We start from the raw sequence: 15371 nt of genomic DNA on the forward strand, positions 1-15371 counted from the left end.
TGACGAAGCATAATTTATGGAAAATGATTACGATCATATAGTAAAGGGTCAAAAAGGGTCAAAGCGATACTTGACTGGCAGCCAATCACTGCAATTTCTAACTGATTTTACATGAGGCGTGAAGATAACTAGTGGACTCCATAACTGTTATTCATTTAAACCTACTAGTAAACCTGGCGTCGGTATCATTGTTTGCGACGGCGCCTGGAACATCAAAATTCAGCACCCAAGAAAAACACGTCTTTTTCACGCGTCAATCGACCGATAGGGGCCTCCTGGCACCTATAAACCACCATGGAGGCACAAAGACCCCGTGGTGGTGGTATATCGCACGCGTCACCCCCCGGAGCGGGCAACGTGGCCTCCCAGTTCGCGGAAGCACAAGATACGCCAGTCACCCCAACGCCAACCCGCTGGCGATCCGGGAACGTGATGCAGCCTGTAATTAATGATGGCGGCACGGAGAATATGAGCATGGATGAAAATGAGGGCCAGGAGCGCTGGCAGCCTGGGGGCTCCAGCAGGGACCCCAGCCGGGCCAGCGAGGCCAGAAGTGGAATCAGACAGCGAAAAATTCTACAAAAGTCATTGATTGGCAGGCCAAGGCATCAAAATTCCCTGCTAAACGCGAGAAAACACGCCCAGGTGTTGGTGGGGGCCTTGGAAGCAGCCCAGACACAGCAACAAGAAATATATCAGATGGTCCAGGAACAGGTACAGATACACCTGGCAGAAGAGCTATCCAATTGGAGAGCAGAACAACAGATGCATGAAGGGATCTATCAAGAACGGATTACAAAGCTGGAACTGGAAGTCAGTAAGCTTCGTGCAGAACTTACAAAGGCCCAGCACATCATCCAGCAGCCCGGACCGGCGAGGCAGAATACACCGGCAACTGATACCCAACTGAACCGGGTAATCAAACATGACAACAACAACCAGACCCCCAAGGTGAGGGAAATGAGCCAACAACCAAGGCAGGAACCAAGATTCGCAGGCCTAGCTGCACTACTCTCCACTAGACCTGGAGGACAGGAATGGCAGGAGGTCACCAAAAAGAAGCCGAAGAACCGACAAGCGGTCGCTGTAGCTAGCCAGCCTGATCCAATAAAACTCAAGCCAGCCAAGGACAGCCCCAAGGAGGCACGGAGACTACTATTTCGCCGTGAGGGAGGCAAGGCCGCCCCAAGGTCAGAGAGGGAGGATATCATTCTGGCCATCAACCGAGCAGTAGCAAAGGAACGTTTCCCAGTGTTTATCTGGGTGGTGGATACAGGATATACCAATACTGGAGCGATCACGATTCTCCTGGAGAAAGGCACCCTGGGCTCTATGCTCCTACCTGACTCTGGCTCGCGAAGAGATTGAACTGGGCACTGAATACCAACTGAAGAGGAACCCAACATGGCTCCGGAGCTCAAAGGAGCTGCACAACAGCAACCAAAAGGGCTCAACTATTGTTATTACAGTTGGTTCACTAGAGGAGGCTCGGAGGCTCCTCATCAATGGCATCCGCTTCGGAGGTTCTCGGTATAGGACAGAGCAATACTGGGAAACAGGAGTGGACACAATCTGCCCCAGGTGCTGCCAGTTGGGCCACCGAAGATTCAAGGCCTGCGGGAACCATGCACCGTGTTGCTTCATATGTGCAGATCCCCATGAAGGCGCTGAGCACATGTGTCGGGTAGTAGACTGCCCTGCCAAGCCAGGAATTGCTTGCCAACACATTCCGGCCAAGTGTGGCACTTGTGGAGGCCCACATCCAGCGACAGCAGGGAATTGCCCTGCTAAACGGGCAGCAAGGAAGGAACTGAGGAAGAGAACCACAGAGTCTAAGAACATATTCCCGCCAGCTGAGAGCCCCCAGCGAATGACCATCCCGGAACCAGCCATTCCAAGCTCACCGTGGTTCACTGGTTAATCGGGACCAATACAGATCACGGCAACGGAGCAGCTCAGCTCCTAACAGTCCCCACACCCAACGGAATATAGGATCTGGCCTGACAATCCGCCAAGAGGAGGACACTGAGATGAGGGGCACCAACACCCCAGGGCAGTCGACACCCCATTAATGCGACTTCTCCAGCATAATTGCCGCAGGACCTATACAGTCACTGTTGCGGCTCTGGAGGCGGGGCTGGAGTTAGGGGTGGGACTAGCATGCCTACAGGAACCCTATATCGATATGGAGTTCCGACATGGAGGATATCAGATATATTGGCCAGAAGCGGGATCCCTTCGAGACCAGCGAGTGGCGGTAGCGATCCGGCGGGATCTAGTGAATACGGTGATTGTGGAGGCCCGGACAGACCCTTAGGACGGGCTGCTGAAAATGGTTCCTTACCCCTGGTGAATCTCCTCCAACAGCCGGGGCTTCATGTAAGGCCGCAATGTGCCGATGCAGTACCGCCGCTTGGTCAGCATGTCGTGCAGGACAATCTTCCATGGTGAAACTCCTCTTGCAAAATTCGGCCGACATCAACTGAAAAAGCCCTACAGGGACGTCGCCACTTCAGGTCGCAATAGTCATGGAGCATGTGGACATTATCCGACTCCTTCTCAGCTACGAAGAGACTATATTGGTCATATCGGAGAGAGATCGGTCACGGATCTGATCTACGGTGTGAGACGGCGAGGGCAGAAACTGTGTTGTGTAGGAACTCTTCAAGGCTCTAAACAAAACCGCTAATTTACTTACTTTCAGGCTGAACATTACCCGGAAATAAAGTAATGGACGCCCAAAAATTTTGAAGATAAATACGTTTGCAAGAACTCCGGAGAGCAAAACACTTGGCCAAAGGGCCAGTATTTATTTGATATTCCAGCCACCAATCCAGAAGTTTTCGACGCTGATCGGCTACTCTGAGGGCAATCCGTACACGGAATGGCGGATTGTTGATCTGATCAGTCAAGCTAGCAATATAAAGAGCGTTATATGAGATAGTTCCGTCCTGTCGAATCGCTCGAACCGTTGGTGCCGCACTAGTCAGCACGTAAGGGCTGACGGATACGCCCATCACGGATGGATTCATAGATAATTGAAATCCACGAGCCAATCGTTTTTCGTGGGCGTTGTGGCATTCCTGCCGCTGCTTGAGCATCGGTAGTGGGATGTTCCCAAATGCCACAATGGAAGGGAACGCCAAGGTCCCGTCGCACAAAGGAATAGAGAGCCTTGGAAGCAGGTCCCAGCGAGGATTCTGCGTTGAGATCACCAGAATAGGTTCGGTTCCGCGTCGCCTCGAAAAGCGACTGTCCTTCCTCACAGATGCGCTTCTGTACCGAATTTATCGCTGAGATAGCATCCTTCGCGTTCAGGTCGTTTACATGCACCAATAGGACGGGTGCCATGGCTGTGGAGAAGGCTTGAATCCGAACTGACAGGTCTTCGCGCGAGGTTACCTTCCAGGAACTGCGAAGAGACTTAATGACTTCGGTCTGCAGCCGTTGCGCCGCATCCGTTTCCATCGAATCGAACGCGATCAGTAGCGTTGACCGCACCACACTCTCCAGGCCATCCAAGAAGGTCTCGTGGAGCAAGCGCAAATCCAGCGCCTGGCATGTCACATATAGGTGGGCCGCACTCATCATGGAGACCAGCTCCACCGCCTGCAGTGTGTATCGTGCAGAAATTAGGGCCAACGAGTTAATCGGTTGGTTGTTCATTTCGGCGGATTGCACATGCGAAGCCACCGAGTTTGCCAAAAATCCAAGCTCCGACATGTACGCGGCCATGTTTATGTCCACGCCCTTCATAGTAAATGACAGGCTAGGGTCATCCACCGCAAGATTGGGCGGCAAACCCTTATTCAGATCCGGGTTGATGAGCTCAGAGGAGTAGCTGAACAAGAGTTTCCCAACCATCTGTAAGCCCCCGCGCATCTTCTCCATGGCCATTGAGATAGATGCCGCCTGGAAGTTACAGCAGAAGTACACTTCCCTCGATTCCGAATCGATCACAGGATTATCCTGGGTGGAATTGAGCTCTGTGGTGATCTGTTGTACGGCCAGTTCTAGGTCCTCCACAACCGGTCCGAGCCACTGCGAAGCGCCGCGGAGAGCATACCGATCTTGGAACAGTCCCTGCCGGAAGTGGTCCTTTCCGGCCGAAGTTTCAACCATCCGAGAGCCTAACAGCCCATTGCGGACATTGGCTGCCACCTCAATCTGGCCAGAATGAGGCCTGATTTTAGCCGGAAACTCATGATAGTTCTCCGCATTTCCCAACATGGCCTCACAGGTCATGCCGGTGAGGGTTTGCGCCAGAAGCATGAGTTGGTTGGCCTCACCCGCTGCCAAAGCGCCTACAGCCGCAGAAGCGGCCGCACCATTTATCAAACCAAGGCCTTCCTTAGGTCCCAGGATGAAGGGCTCAAGACCGGCGATCTCCAGTGCCATGTTGGTCGACACAATTTGAACTTCTGGCTGTCGATCCCAATGAACTTGAATATCCGGGTTTCCTTCCAAAACGCCCACTAAGTATGACAGGGGCATCAGGTCGCCTGATGCAGAAATCGAGCCCCGCAAGGGCACAATCGGAGTGAGCCCCATCTGGAGCAGTTTTAACATGGCGTCAATGATTTCCAGCCGCACGCCGGAATGGCCTCGCAGAAGGTGATTGCACCGCACAAGCATTGTGGCCCGTACCCACGCCACAGGCATGGCATGGGAGCCCAAGTTGTAATCACCCACTCGCGGAACGAAGTCAGTCCCCGTTAAGATACCGGACTGGGTCAATTGGAGCAGTGACTGCTGTAAACGAGCCACATCCGGTGTGCGGGTATCTGCGCTGCCTCCGAACCCAGTGTTGACCCCTGAAGAGAAGCAGTCAGTTCCAATTTACTTTTTTTCTTTCTTTCTCGACGGTTATCGGAAGCGCCGTACCATAGATAGAGTAACCTTTGGCCAGGTAATCATTCAGCGTCTCAATGCCTGCGTGGACCTTTTTGGCGACTTCAGGCTCACTAGAGACTTGTGCCCCACATCCCTCACTTGGTTATGGGACTTTATCAGCCATGTTCAGGTCTTCGCCGCCATTAAGAATCTGAAGAGAAAATATCTTTACCGAGCAACAGCAATCACACTGGCGATGTCCAAGCTCGTTCCATCCAAATAAACAAGGCCATTTTGGAGTACAGTCTTGAGTTTCGCCCATGACCGCAGAGTGACCTCCTTATGGGAAGGTGAGGAGGGGGAGGACGACGCGGCAGAGGCTATAACTTGCATAATTATAAACAGGGACAGGTTGAGATCCAAGGTAGGTTGGGAATACTGTAGCAAATTGATGTTAAAAACTCACTCGGGTATTATCTATTTATACATATAATATCACAACTCCGACGCACCATAGGGTACGATATTTTTAGGACGGAATGCGGAATGCGGTTGGCAGTCTCAGTCTGTGCGGCTGAGACCTCAGCTCGTGCGGCTGGTGGACTCAGCTCATCTTGGCGTATATATGCCCGTCATTGTACAATGTATATATAGCTCTCACATTGGCCTCACATTCAGGAGGCCAGCGATTAGTTCTGAGGACAGCAGCCCATAGCCTTTCTTAACTGGGCGGTAATACAGAAACGTATCCTTGTGCCTCCGTGTTTCCTTTCCCGTTATCAACCCTTCTAAATCGTGGCAACTCTTAGCCCCACATAACAGATTATCACCTGAAGGTTCGGCGGGGCTTGCAGATCTGAAAATTCAGATCTGGTATATGTACAAATATCGACTATTGGTTTCGATTAGTTTCGAGATCTTCAGCCATCATGACCGAAGTGAGGTTAGTCTGTATGTATCTTGCTGTGCAGAAACGAACAGCGGTGAAGCCCTTATTGTGATCTACACTATTATCCACAACTCTCTGCCTATGGCCCATCATTACAAAAGTGGCCGTTTAAAAGACACGTTATAAAATTTGAACTGTTCATTGTTGAGTAGAAGTTGTGTCTCCTGATCTCCTCGCCATCACGACTTGTCATGGAGTCCCCAACTACCGCCCCCACGCCAGAAAGCTCTCCGAAAACCAGTTACCCACCCACTTGCGAGAATTCACTTTCAGATTTCCTTGGCTCTCATCCACATGTCCAGTTTATCCGCTACCAGTGGGTTGACCTGTCGGGTATTTTACGGGCACGTTGCTTGCACAAAACTCATGCCTTGAAGCTTGCTTGTACAGACCAGCCTCTACGATGCGGTCCTATCACATTACAGGCTCTCGCTGACAATTCCATCATGCCTGATCTACCTCGCTCCGGTGTGCACGAGTTACATCCCGACTGGTCTTCCTTGCGGACCCTTGGCTGCGGTCGTAGTGCTGCCAATGCAACGGTAATGTGCAGCATTATCGAGAGACTCCCTCAGGATGAAAATCGTCCAAATTCCTCCAAATGCCCTCGGCAGGCATTGTCCGAGATTTTAAATCTGGCAGCTCGCCGGTGGGGTATCCAATTCCTGGTTGGGTTCGAGGTGGAATTGGTTATCCTCCAGGACAATAACAACAGGAAGGATGGCGACCCTCTCCTCGTGCCACTTGGTTCTGGTCCAGGGCATTACTGTGTTGCATCCATGCGCGAACCATCGTTTCAGTATCTGGAAGAATGTGTGACAGAGCTCATAAGCGCTGGAGTATCGATACAGGATTTTCATGTTGAAGGGACGACAGGGCAGTTTGAAATAGCTCTTGCACCACTTCCCCCAATTCAGGCTGTCGATGAGCTAGTTCGAGTGCATGACATGGTCAAGACCACCGTCAAAAAGCACGGATACATTGCCACCATGGTGCCAAAACTCCCGCAGCTGCACCAAGGCAGCGGAGAACATATTCATATTTCTCTCTCGCCCACCGATCACGAAGATTCCTTCTTGGCAGGTATGCTGCACCATTTGCCCGGAATATGTGCCGTCACTATGCCTTTTGCGCAATCGTACGAACGGGTTGGCAGGCTTGAGGCCGGCGAACGAGCGGATTGGGGCACAGAAAACCGTGATGTAGCCGTGCGCAAGATCGAGCCTGGTCACTGGGAGATCCGGTGCGCCGATGCCACTGCCAATATGTATCTAGCATTAGCCACCCTTCTGGCTGCTGGTTTGCTAGGAATTAAGTGTCAGCGACCCCTGCGATCCTCCGATGTGTCCCTAGCCTCGGATGCGACTGTCGCTGATTCGGTTGATATTCCTGAGGAATTGCCTCGGACCTTTGGGGATGCTCTGCAGCTTTTAAAAGCCTCATCACCGGACCTAGCCCAGCTCTTGCATAATGATATTCTCAACTATTATGTGGCGGTGAAACAAGTTGAATCTATGCGGATGGCCCAATTGGATCAAGACCAAGTTGACCGGCTCATGGTCACATTTTTCTAGCGGATACTAATTCACAATTAAATCGAAAGAAAGTATTTAAATTTTGGGGGAGGTGGCGCACTTAAGAGACGTTCTTGTTTCCCTGCGAGTAATTCGAGTCTGAGATGCTGGTAGCAATAGAAAGGACCCATTCAATAGCTGCTGGCGTTGCTCAAGGAACCCATTTTTCGTCCCCCGCTAAATCATCCACTCCCGGGAGCTGCAGGTCCTCTTGAGAGCTATTGTCAGGGGATGAAAAGAACAGAATATTGATGAAATGTTGTAGCGTCGGCTTCTCAGCCTCAAGGCATCAGGTGTCTCTGGTGCTAGGGTTTGCGAGCGCGCGATTTCTGAGATTTCGGTCCAACACCTATGCTGGCCTTGAGACAGAGTCCACATGCTTAGCTCGGACTTAGGTCCCCGCAGGACTAGGGAATAAGCACTCATAAATAAAGAAGTACTGCAACCGGGGTCCTCGGAGATGGCTGGTCTCAGATTCTTCTGGCCATGAGTCATCTCACAATGATCATTTCAAAAAGTAGCTTTGGCCTCATGTATTTGAGATAGGGTACGTTAGCACTAACAATGACTGCAGTTTAAGGACCAGTATCTGGGCAAGCCAGTAGTCAAGCACGCGCACAGAGGTTGGTACTACCAACAATTGGTTGAAGGTTCACCTTTTGTCGAAAAATCAGCCAGACCGAATATCATTACCGTGTCTTCCCGCAGGGTATCCGAACATCTTACGAGAACTACAATCAGTATGGATGCAGATCATGCGACAAGCTCTTTTCACGTCCCTCTGCTCTCAACACCCACATCCGTTCTCACACGGGCGAGAAGCCCTTCTACTGTCCTAACATTGGATGTTGGATGCGACAGAGCATTCTCTGTGTCGACCAATATGAAACGCCATACACGTGACTGTTCGACGACTGCTAAGCTCCAGCAGCACAAATCCAAAGCCCACTATATCCCCTTTTAGATATGATCTAGTTACTCAGAAGAGCTTGTCGGATAAAAGAAGTGGATTCTTACTAGTTACATACTCTGTAGTAGAGTATAGAGTACCTTTATGCTATTTATTTTCTCTCTTTGTGCAGTTCAATGGCCTAGAATAGTTCAAAGGTCTTTCATTCTTTATGCACTGTTATATCACCCGCTATACATAGGAGTACAAAGTGTCAAACCTGCTTAGTTACTGTTATGGGGTTCTCGTACGAACCCAAAAGATGACAGGTTCGGCCAAGGCCAGCACGGAACGCAACCTGCAAGGGTTCTGAATCAATTATTGACGACCTTCATACGAACCCTCTGCATACAAGGACTAGCGGTGACTCCTTCGTACGACTCCTGACTTCCAAGGAAAGAGTGTCATCCCCGGATGTCCATAAAAGACTGCCTTCGCTTCTGCTCCGTTTGTTTCTTCTTCAATGATTCCTTCTTGTACGATAAAGGGTAGCTTTTAGTTAAGACAACTCAAGTTCAACCCCTAACAGTTACATGTTAATGCAGCTAATTGGGATTGCCACCTTCATTCCTTAGTCCATGCTTGAATTATATCATTTTTGCTGATCTTTTCTGCTAACTAGTAACTAGTTATCTTTCTGATTGCTGCTTAGTCAATCATTTTCTCCGTAGTTAACTACTTGTAGCCTCAAGTAACTATCTCCAATTTATGTCGTTCAAAACTCCTTGTGCGAGCACAAATGACTAAGCTATGTTTGCACAATTTGCACATATATAACCTCCGGCAGAACCACACCGCCTTAAGATAGCATCCAAAATTTTATCACCGCCATCATCGCATTCGCAAAAGCTATCCAGATTTTCTCCAAATAAACCGAAAACCCCCAAAATGGTCCGCCAATTCAAGCATCACGAGCGGAAGTACGTCTTCTCAACCCCCATCCCCCCCTACGCAAAAAGACAACTAACCCAAACAAAACAGACTCCTTCGCAAGGTCGACTTCCACAACTACAAATCCGAAAGCGACCACCGCGAACACACCGTCCGCGCCCGCTACCACCTCCAAGACCCCGCCGACTACCGCAAATACAATGTGCTCGCCGGCTCCCTCCGCCAACTGGCGCACAAGCTCTCCGCGCTAGACCCCGAGACCGATCCCGTTAGAAAACAGGTCGAGAGCGATGTGTTGGAGAAGTTGTGGCGGATGGGGGTGTTGAAGCAGAGTCGGGAGCAGGGGGCTGGGCTGAGTAGGGTCGAGAGGGAGGTTACTGTTTCGGCGTTTTGTAGGAGGCGGTTGGCCATTTTGATGGTTAGGAGTGGGATGGTGGAGAATGTTAAAGCTGTATGTTTTTCCCTTGGTTCCCCTGGGATGGATGGGATGGGGCTTGTTCATCTTTTCTGACCCGCTTCCCTTCCCCTTAATATGGAGCGGTACTTTTGTGCGGTGCTAACGGGTTTACTGGATAGGCGATTACGTTCATCGAACAGGGTCATGTGCGTGTCGGAACGGAGGTTGTCACCGACCCTGCGTTCCTGGTGACTCGGAATATGGAGGATTTCGTGACATGGGTTGATTCCAGCAAGATCAAGCGCAACATCATGCGCTACCGCGACAATCTGGACGACTTCGATTTGATGTAAATATACCCTGGCATCTACTACGGCGTTGGTTGGAGAATTTTTATAAAAGGATTTGTATTGTATAGTTGGACTAAGCGTGATTAACAACGATTATCAATAACGTGTGTATCTGGGTATCATAATATCATCCGATTAGGTGATTAAAGCGAAAAAAAAAAAAATAAGGCAGGGCGTATACTCCTGCAATCAATGCGCGGTGCAGTGGCGGTGGTCGTGGTATCATGAACGCAAGCATTCTGTTAAAAATGGAGTGCCAATAGAATCAAAACTCAAAAGAGACGGGGTAGAGGTTAGACAGCCGTGTGCCTCCTCCCCCCAAGTCTAAACCCTCCCCGACGAGATCTAGCCAGCTCCGGCTCGTCAGGGAGATCCATTCGAAACCGCCTCACGCTACCCTCATAGTTGGTTTTGCCGTTCTTATCCGGCTCGAAGAACGGCATTCGGTCATTTCGAAACTGGCACCATCGTGGCGCGACTTTGCGCCATAGTCCTCGGACACCATGACTGGCGCGGTCAATCTTTGCGTACTCCCGCCGTCGGGTGGAAGGGGAGGTCCAGTCGATGACTGTATTGACTGTATTGGATGGTTCCTTGCATGGAGGCTCTGCGGGAATCGGGTATATCGTACTGGGCCGGCCATGGTCTAGAGATCGATCGGAGATGGAAGACTGCGCATATAACCCCGGCGACAACGGTGGCGAGCCGATATCTGACGACGCAGCGGAAGAGATATGCTGGACGGACATTTTTGTCGAAATCGGCGGGGGAGACATGACCTCCTGGTCTGGAACTTGGAATAACCGACATGATTCCCGATGCAGTGCTAATAGGCTTTCCCGTTTCTGACGCGGCGGACGGCGACTCGCGCTATGTACCGACGGGGTCAGGGATATTGAAGTAGGCGCCCGACGGGGCGAAGAATGCCGCGAACTGCGACGGCTGGTAGGGTTTGAGTGGGCCGTACTCCGGGAAGTTGGTCGATAGTGGTGGGACGAGGCATGGCTATAGGAGGACGGAGGTGAGGAAGTCGCTGTTCGCGATCGTTTCGGGGTGTGACGAGTAGGTGAGCCGAGATCCATAGTCGAGGTGGTCGAGGACGAAGGCTTCCTCGAAGCAGTTGTTATGTCTCCATCCGGGTTGATTTCAGTGGTTTCTGGCGCTGGGGTCGAAAGGGATTTTGTATGAATAGAAAAGGAGTTGGCCATAAAGGAGAAATCAGGCAACGAGTGACAGGGAGAATTGGACGAAAACGACGAAACGCAAGGGTGCAACACAGACGAGATGATGTCAGGTATGTACGCCAGGTACAAGTCACATGCAAACGGGTGCCTAGAGAGAGAGACCGAGACGCTCAACGTCTGTAAAGAATATTATATGCAGAAAGATTAAAGAAGTGCAGAAAGTGAAGAAATGCAGGACATGCGGTTTATAAGGCTTTTCACCGACGGAATATACTATTCTTTAGTGTTTTTAGCGTTTTTAGCTTCTCTTCGGTTAGACTAAGGATCTTTTTGTTTTTGTTCTATTTGTTGTTCTTTTTTGTTCTTGCAATTTCATTGTTTGCTGCCTGGAATATTTATTGTTGCATGTCAGCCATTCATTCACCTTTCATCGCATCTGTTTCATCCATATACCATAATTAACTGTCTCTATTCATCCTTCTGTAAGTATCTGTACGTGCCCCTCGCTAAGAACCCGTGGCGGCAGTGACAGGCACCAATCACCGGTCCGAAATTCCGCATTCGTCAGGCGCTTTCCGGTTTCAAGTGGCGCGCGCTTCCATTTTCGGTTCCCCGGCCAATCACCGCTGTCAAATCCCCACTTTGCCGATCTGGTTCGGTTTCTCCGCCGCACGGACTGTATCTATCAGATCTTATTGGCCGACCCCCCTGACCGCCACTCTGGCGACAGCGGTGACTGGTCCGATTCTAGACCCGCTGCTTTGGGTTAGCGTTGTTGTTTGATCTTATCTTGATCAATGCATCAACTCTGTGCTTGGATTATTGATTCCGGAATGTCACTAGAAGTTGTGGAATATTCTTGAATTGAAGATGAATGTGGATATCAGAAAGACAGTTGTCACTTAGTTCCTGGATCACTGCCTCCGCTCAACCACGGTCCACACTAGGTAGCCCTATTAATATAGTTATTTGGTACTTTTCGATATTGGTATTCCTGATTAGAGCGTGTTATGTTATTAAAGGACCTACTACGAGGCGATGGAATTACCGTCCTCGTAAAGAACTAACAACCGATAAGTCGCTCGTAGATATCAAGTACTATGTCAAATGACTTTTATGTAGTTTGTTCACTCTGACAAGTACACCACGGTAGCCCCTATGTCACCTGTATACAAACCAATCGAATCTCGCTCGCAACTCTTCTGCCTCCTCGAACCAGGAAACCATTCAGGCACTTCATTCAACTAGCCTTCTGACCATAACCTACCACGCACTCGATGACAAGCCTCGCCTCGCTATAGCCTGCTACCCAGCATAGCCATTTTCCCTCTCCCTCTTCTTTCTTTCTTTCTTTCTTCTTCAACTATTCCCATCGTGCTACAGTCGACACTATACAGTAGTATTGGCTATTTTACTCATCTCTCACACTATACCCACCCACCCAGTCACAAACATGAACTCCCACCTTACCTCCCTCATCAACCTCACCGCCCACGATACCTTTGAGAACCTCTCTCATCAACGCACCCAACCCACCACTCCATCTCCCTTCTCCACCATCCGCGCCACCAACATTTCTAACCCTCGCTCCGCCCAACCCATCGACTACTTCACCGATTACCAGCAACTCCACGAACAGCTAGAAGCCACAGGCCTGCTGTATCAGCGGAAGAAACAGACGGTACAACCCACCTACACCATCTCTGAGCTGACCGCCTCAGACAAACAGCCACTGAAGGAACCAGTGATCGAAGGGCACCCGACCAAGTGCCGCTGTGTGAACTGCGTGCGGGAACGCAAACGTCGCCAGAGTCGGGGTGGGAGTCAGCAAAGTCACGGCGAGCCTGATCTGAACGACAAGTTCTATCACTGCGACCTGGTGGAGGATGAGCGCCAGCGTCACCGGGCTCGATTAGAGGAGGTGTGTGGACGTCAGCAGCGAGAGCAGCGACAGGCGCAGCAGGTAGCTCTAGCGTTGGCACTGAAGGAGGAGCGTCGTCGACAAGACGAGTTGCTCTATGTTGAACTTCCGAAGAGACTGCGCACTTTGTGTAAGCTGGCGTTGCCGGTTATGTGTGTTCGTCCGACGCCGAGGGTTACGTCGACATCTCAGGGTGAACAGGGGGGGGGGTGGCAGGTTATGAGTCGGAAGGGGAAGAAGGCGAGGAGACGTATGAGTCTTGCCTGGTTAGACTAAGTTGGACTACATTATGGCATATGCATCATACTGTCTACATCAAAGCATCACTCATCACTTGATTAATCGTAAATGGTAATCCAGTTACCTAACTATGTCCATAACAATAACCACATGCATAGTATACTCTCAGAGTAAATCTTACAACGAATAAACAAACTCACTATTCTCCCAATCCGTCAAGTCCAACCACCTAGCACTAGTTAGCAACCACACACACTCCACATAGTAAACAAGGGCAACGTACTCCTGATTCTCCAACCGCACATAATCCTCCCTCGCCCTAATATCTGCCTTCTTGTTGTTCTCCTTCTTATACCACCACCAGATGAAAGCCAATATCAGGAGACACACGCCCCAGCAGACGATAATCGTGATCTCAGCGGGGACGTAGCGCGGTGCATCTTTGGGACGGAAGACTTGTGGTCCTTCATCATAATCAGCATTCATCCTTTGTCTTTCTCTGTAAGAAAAAAGAGTTGAAGGGAAGGAAGATACCAATGATATTCCCCGCACAATACCCAATCAAATAAAGCGCCGCCACAGTCGTCTTCTTCGTATATCCAGCCATATTACTCGACACCAACGACAACAGCGCCACAAACGGCGTCGGACTCGCCTGCGTCATGTAGTACCCGATCAACCGACCCACGTCATTATCTAATGGCAGCGCGACAATAAGCACCATTCCCACGACTGCGCAGATCAGACCGCCCGTGCTGCATAGGATGCGCTGTTGGGTGATGTGGCTTGTGTAGCCGCTGGCGATGAGGGCGACGACTTCGACAGCGCCGCCGGGGACGCCGTAGAGAAGGGATTGCTCTTCGCTGTAGCCGAAGCTTGTGATCTGCGTTTGTCAGTACCTGGTCTTAGTCGAGATCTTGGGGGAGGGGGTGGGCGTACCAATTGGTTGAAGAAGTTGGTGATTCCCCCGTTCGGGATATCAGCAATAAGCGCAACGAAGAAGAACGCCCATGTCATCGGGTCCATCAAGGCTTCCTTCACTTGATAGAACTTGAAATGTTTATTTCCAATACCCTGTTGGTTGACCCTGACTCTTGCGACAGCCAGCACCCGATCCTCCTTCTTCAACCAGCGCGCATTCAATTGGCTATCTGGCACGACCCAGAGGAATATCAGCCCCAGGGCGAGAGTCAGCAAACCAGTACACAGAAAGACGATCTTCCAAGACGCAATAGCAGAGCCATGACGTTCTGTACCGATAGCAATACCATAGGCGACGAAACCGCCCAGAATCTGGCCCCAGCCGTTAAAGCTGAACCAGATGTTGACGCGACTGGCTTGTTCTTGTTTAGTGTACCATTGCGAGGTAAGGAGGGCGAAGCCGGGCGTTACGGCTGCTTCGAAGACACCGAGGCTGGTTTGTTAATATGCTGTCATGTGAACGAGTGTGTTTGGACGTACAAGAAGCGAATTGCAATGGCGCCGGGGTAGTTCTTTACAGCGGCGAAGCAGCAGAGAATCGCGCCCCAAATTAGAATGCATGCTGCTGAATATTTACCAAGGGGTAGACGCTGGAGGAGAACGTTGGTTGGGTATTCCCATGCGAGGTAGCCTGTATCGATCAGATCTAGTTCGGATTGAATGGGGTAAATGAAGCATACCAAAATAGAACAAACTCCCCAGCCATTGATATTGATCTCCCACTAGACTCAGGTCTTCTTTGATGCCCATAACACTTGCATAGGATAGTGTTGTTTCTATAACAGGGACCAATTAGCATCATCAGCGGAGATGCCGTACAGTAAATGAGGGGAACGTACTATCCAGATAATTCATCCCATAGACAAAGCACATAATCGGCATCAAATGCCAGTCGATTATCTTCAATAGCCGCTTGTTCGTTCCCGCATCAAGCTCAATAGCCTCCCCCTGCAGCTCTTCAAAGGCGTTCAACGCCTCGTCCGCATCGTGGGCGCGTGCTGGTTGTTTCTCCGTAGAGACATCTTTCTCAATGTCCACAGCTGCTGGTGGCTTCTCGTCTGTCATGATTATGATAATTAGAAAGATACAAACGGAATGAAAG

General features: G+C 50.4%; 7 protein-coding genes across 7 annotated transcripts; 4 read left to right on the plus strand and 3 right to left on the minus strand.

Moving 5' to 3' along the window:
* Nucleotides 1-925: 925 nt before the first annotated feature.
* On the plus strand, nt 926-1368 carry ASPGLDRAFT_24890 (uncharacterized protein; the record flags this gene model as incomplete). Its single annotated transcript, XM_022543424.1, has 2 exons — nt 926-951; nt 1023-1368. The coding sequence occupies 2 exons, from the start codon at nt 926-928 to the stop codon at nt 1366-1368; spliced, it is 372 nt and encodes a 123-aa protein (XP_022401715.1).
* Nucleotides 1369-2982: 1614 nt separating this feature from the next.
* ASPGLDRAFT_124702 (uncharacterized protein) lies at nt 2983-5226 on the minus strand (the record flags this gene model as incomplete). The annotated part of the gene is made up of 3 exons (XM_022540501.1): nt 2983-4814; nt 4885-4991; nt 5066-5226. 3 exons carry the CDS (start codon nt 5224-5226, stop codon nt 2983-2985), a joined length of 2100 nt encoding a protein of 699 aa, XP_022401716.1.
* Nucleotides 5227-5695: 469 nt separating this feature from the next.
* Nucleotides 5696-7747, plus strand: ASPGLDRAFT_45994 (uncharacterized protein). The gene has a single exon (XM_022546358.1). It carries the CDS (start codon nt 5974-5976, stop codon nt 7354-7356), a length of 1383 nt encoding a protein of 460 aa, XP_022401717.1. The 5' UTR covers nt 5696-5973; the 3' UTR covers nt 7357-7747.
* Nucleotides 7748-9193: 1446 nt separating this feature from the next.
* ASPGLDRAFT_124927 (snoRNA-binding rRNA-processing protein IMP3) lies at nt 9194-9946 on the plus strand (the record flags this gene model as incomplete). The annotated part of the gene is made up of 3 exons (XM_022540524.1): nt 9194-9225; nt 9287-9647; nt 9773-9946. 3 exons carry the CDS (start codon nt 9194-9196, stop codon nt 9944-9946), a joined length of 567 nt encoding a protein of 188 aa, XP_022401718.1.
* Nucleotides 9947-10236: 290 nt separating this feature from the next.
* Nucleotides 10237-11151, minus strand: ASPGLDRAFT_24895 (uncharacterized protein; the record flags this gene model as incomplete). Its single annotated transcript, XM_022543425.1, has 1 exon — nt 10237-11151. One exon carries the CDS (start codon nt 11149-11151, stop codon nt 10237-10239), a length of 915 nt encoding a protein of 304 aa, XP_022401719.1.
* A 1429-nt stretch (nt 11152-12580) lies between these two features.
* ASPGLDRAFT_57233 (uncharacterized protein) lies at nt 12581-13324 on the plus strand (the record flags this gene model as incomplete). Its single annotated transcript, XM_022548241.1, has 1 exon — nt 12581-13324. One exon carries the CDS (start codon nt 12581-12583, stop codon nt 13322-13324), a length of 744 nt encoding a protein of 247 aa, XP_022401720.1.
* Nucleotides 13325-13465: 141 nt separating this feature from the next.
* Nucleotides 13466-15334, minus strand: ASPGLDRAFT_65857 (allantoate permease family MFS transporter; the record flags this gene model as incomplete). The annotated part of the gene is made up of 7 exons (XM_022548955.1): nt 13466-13517; nt 13572-13752; nt 13823-14171; nt 14228-14702; nt 14750-14900; nt 14950-15045; nt 15109-15334. 7 exons carry the CDS (start codon nt 15332-15334, stop codon nt 13466-13468), a joined length of 1530 nt encoding a protein of 509 aa, XP_022401721.1.
* Between the last annotated feature and the right edge of the window lie 37 nt (nt 15335-15371).

Source organism: Aspergillus glaucus (assembly GCF_001890805.1).
Source record: "Aspergillus glaucus CBS 516.65 unplaced genomic scaffold ASPGLscaffold_8, whole genome shotgun sequence".
Classification (NCBI taxonomy): Eukaryota; Fungi; Ascomycota; class Eurotiomycetes; order Eurotiales; family Aspergillaceae; genus Aspergillus; species Aspergillus glaucus.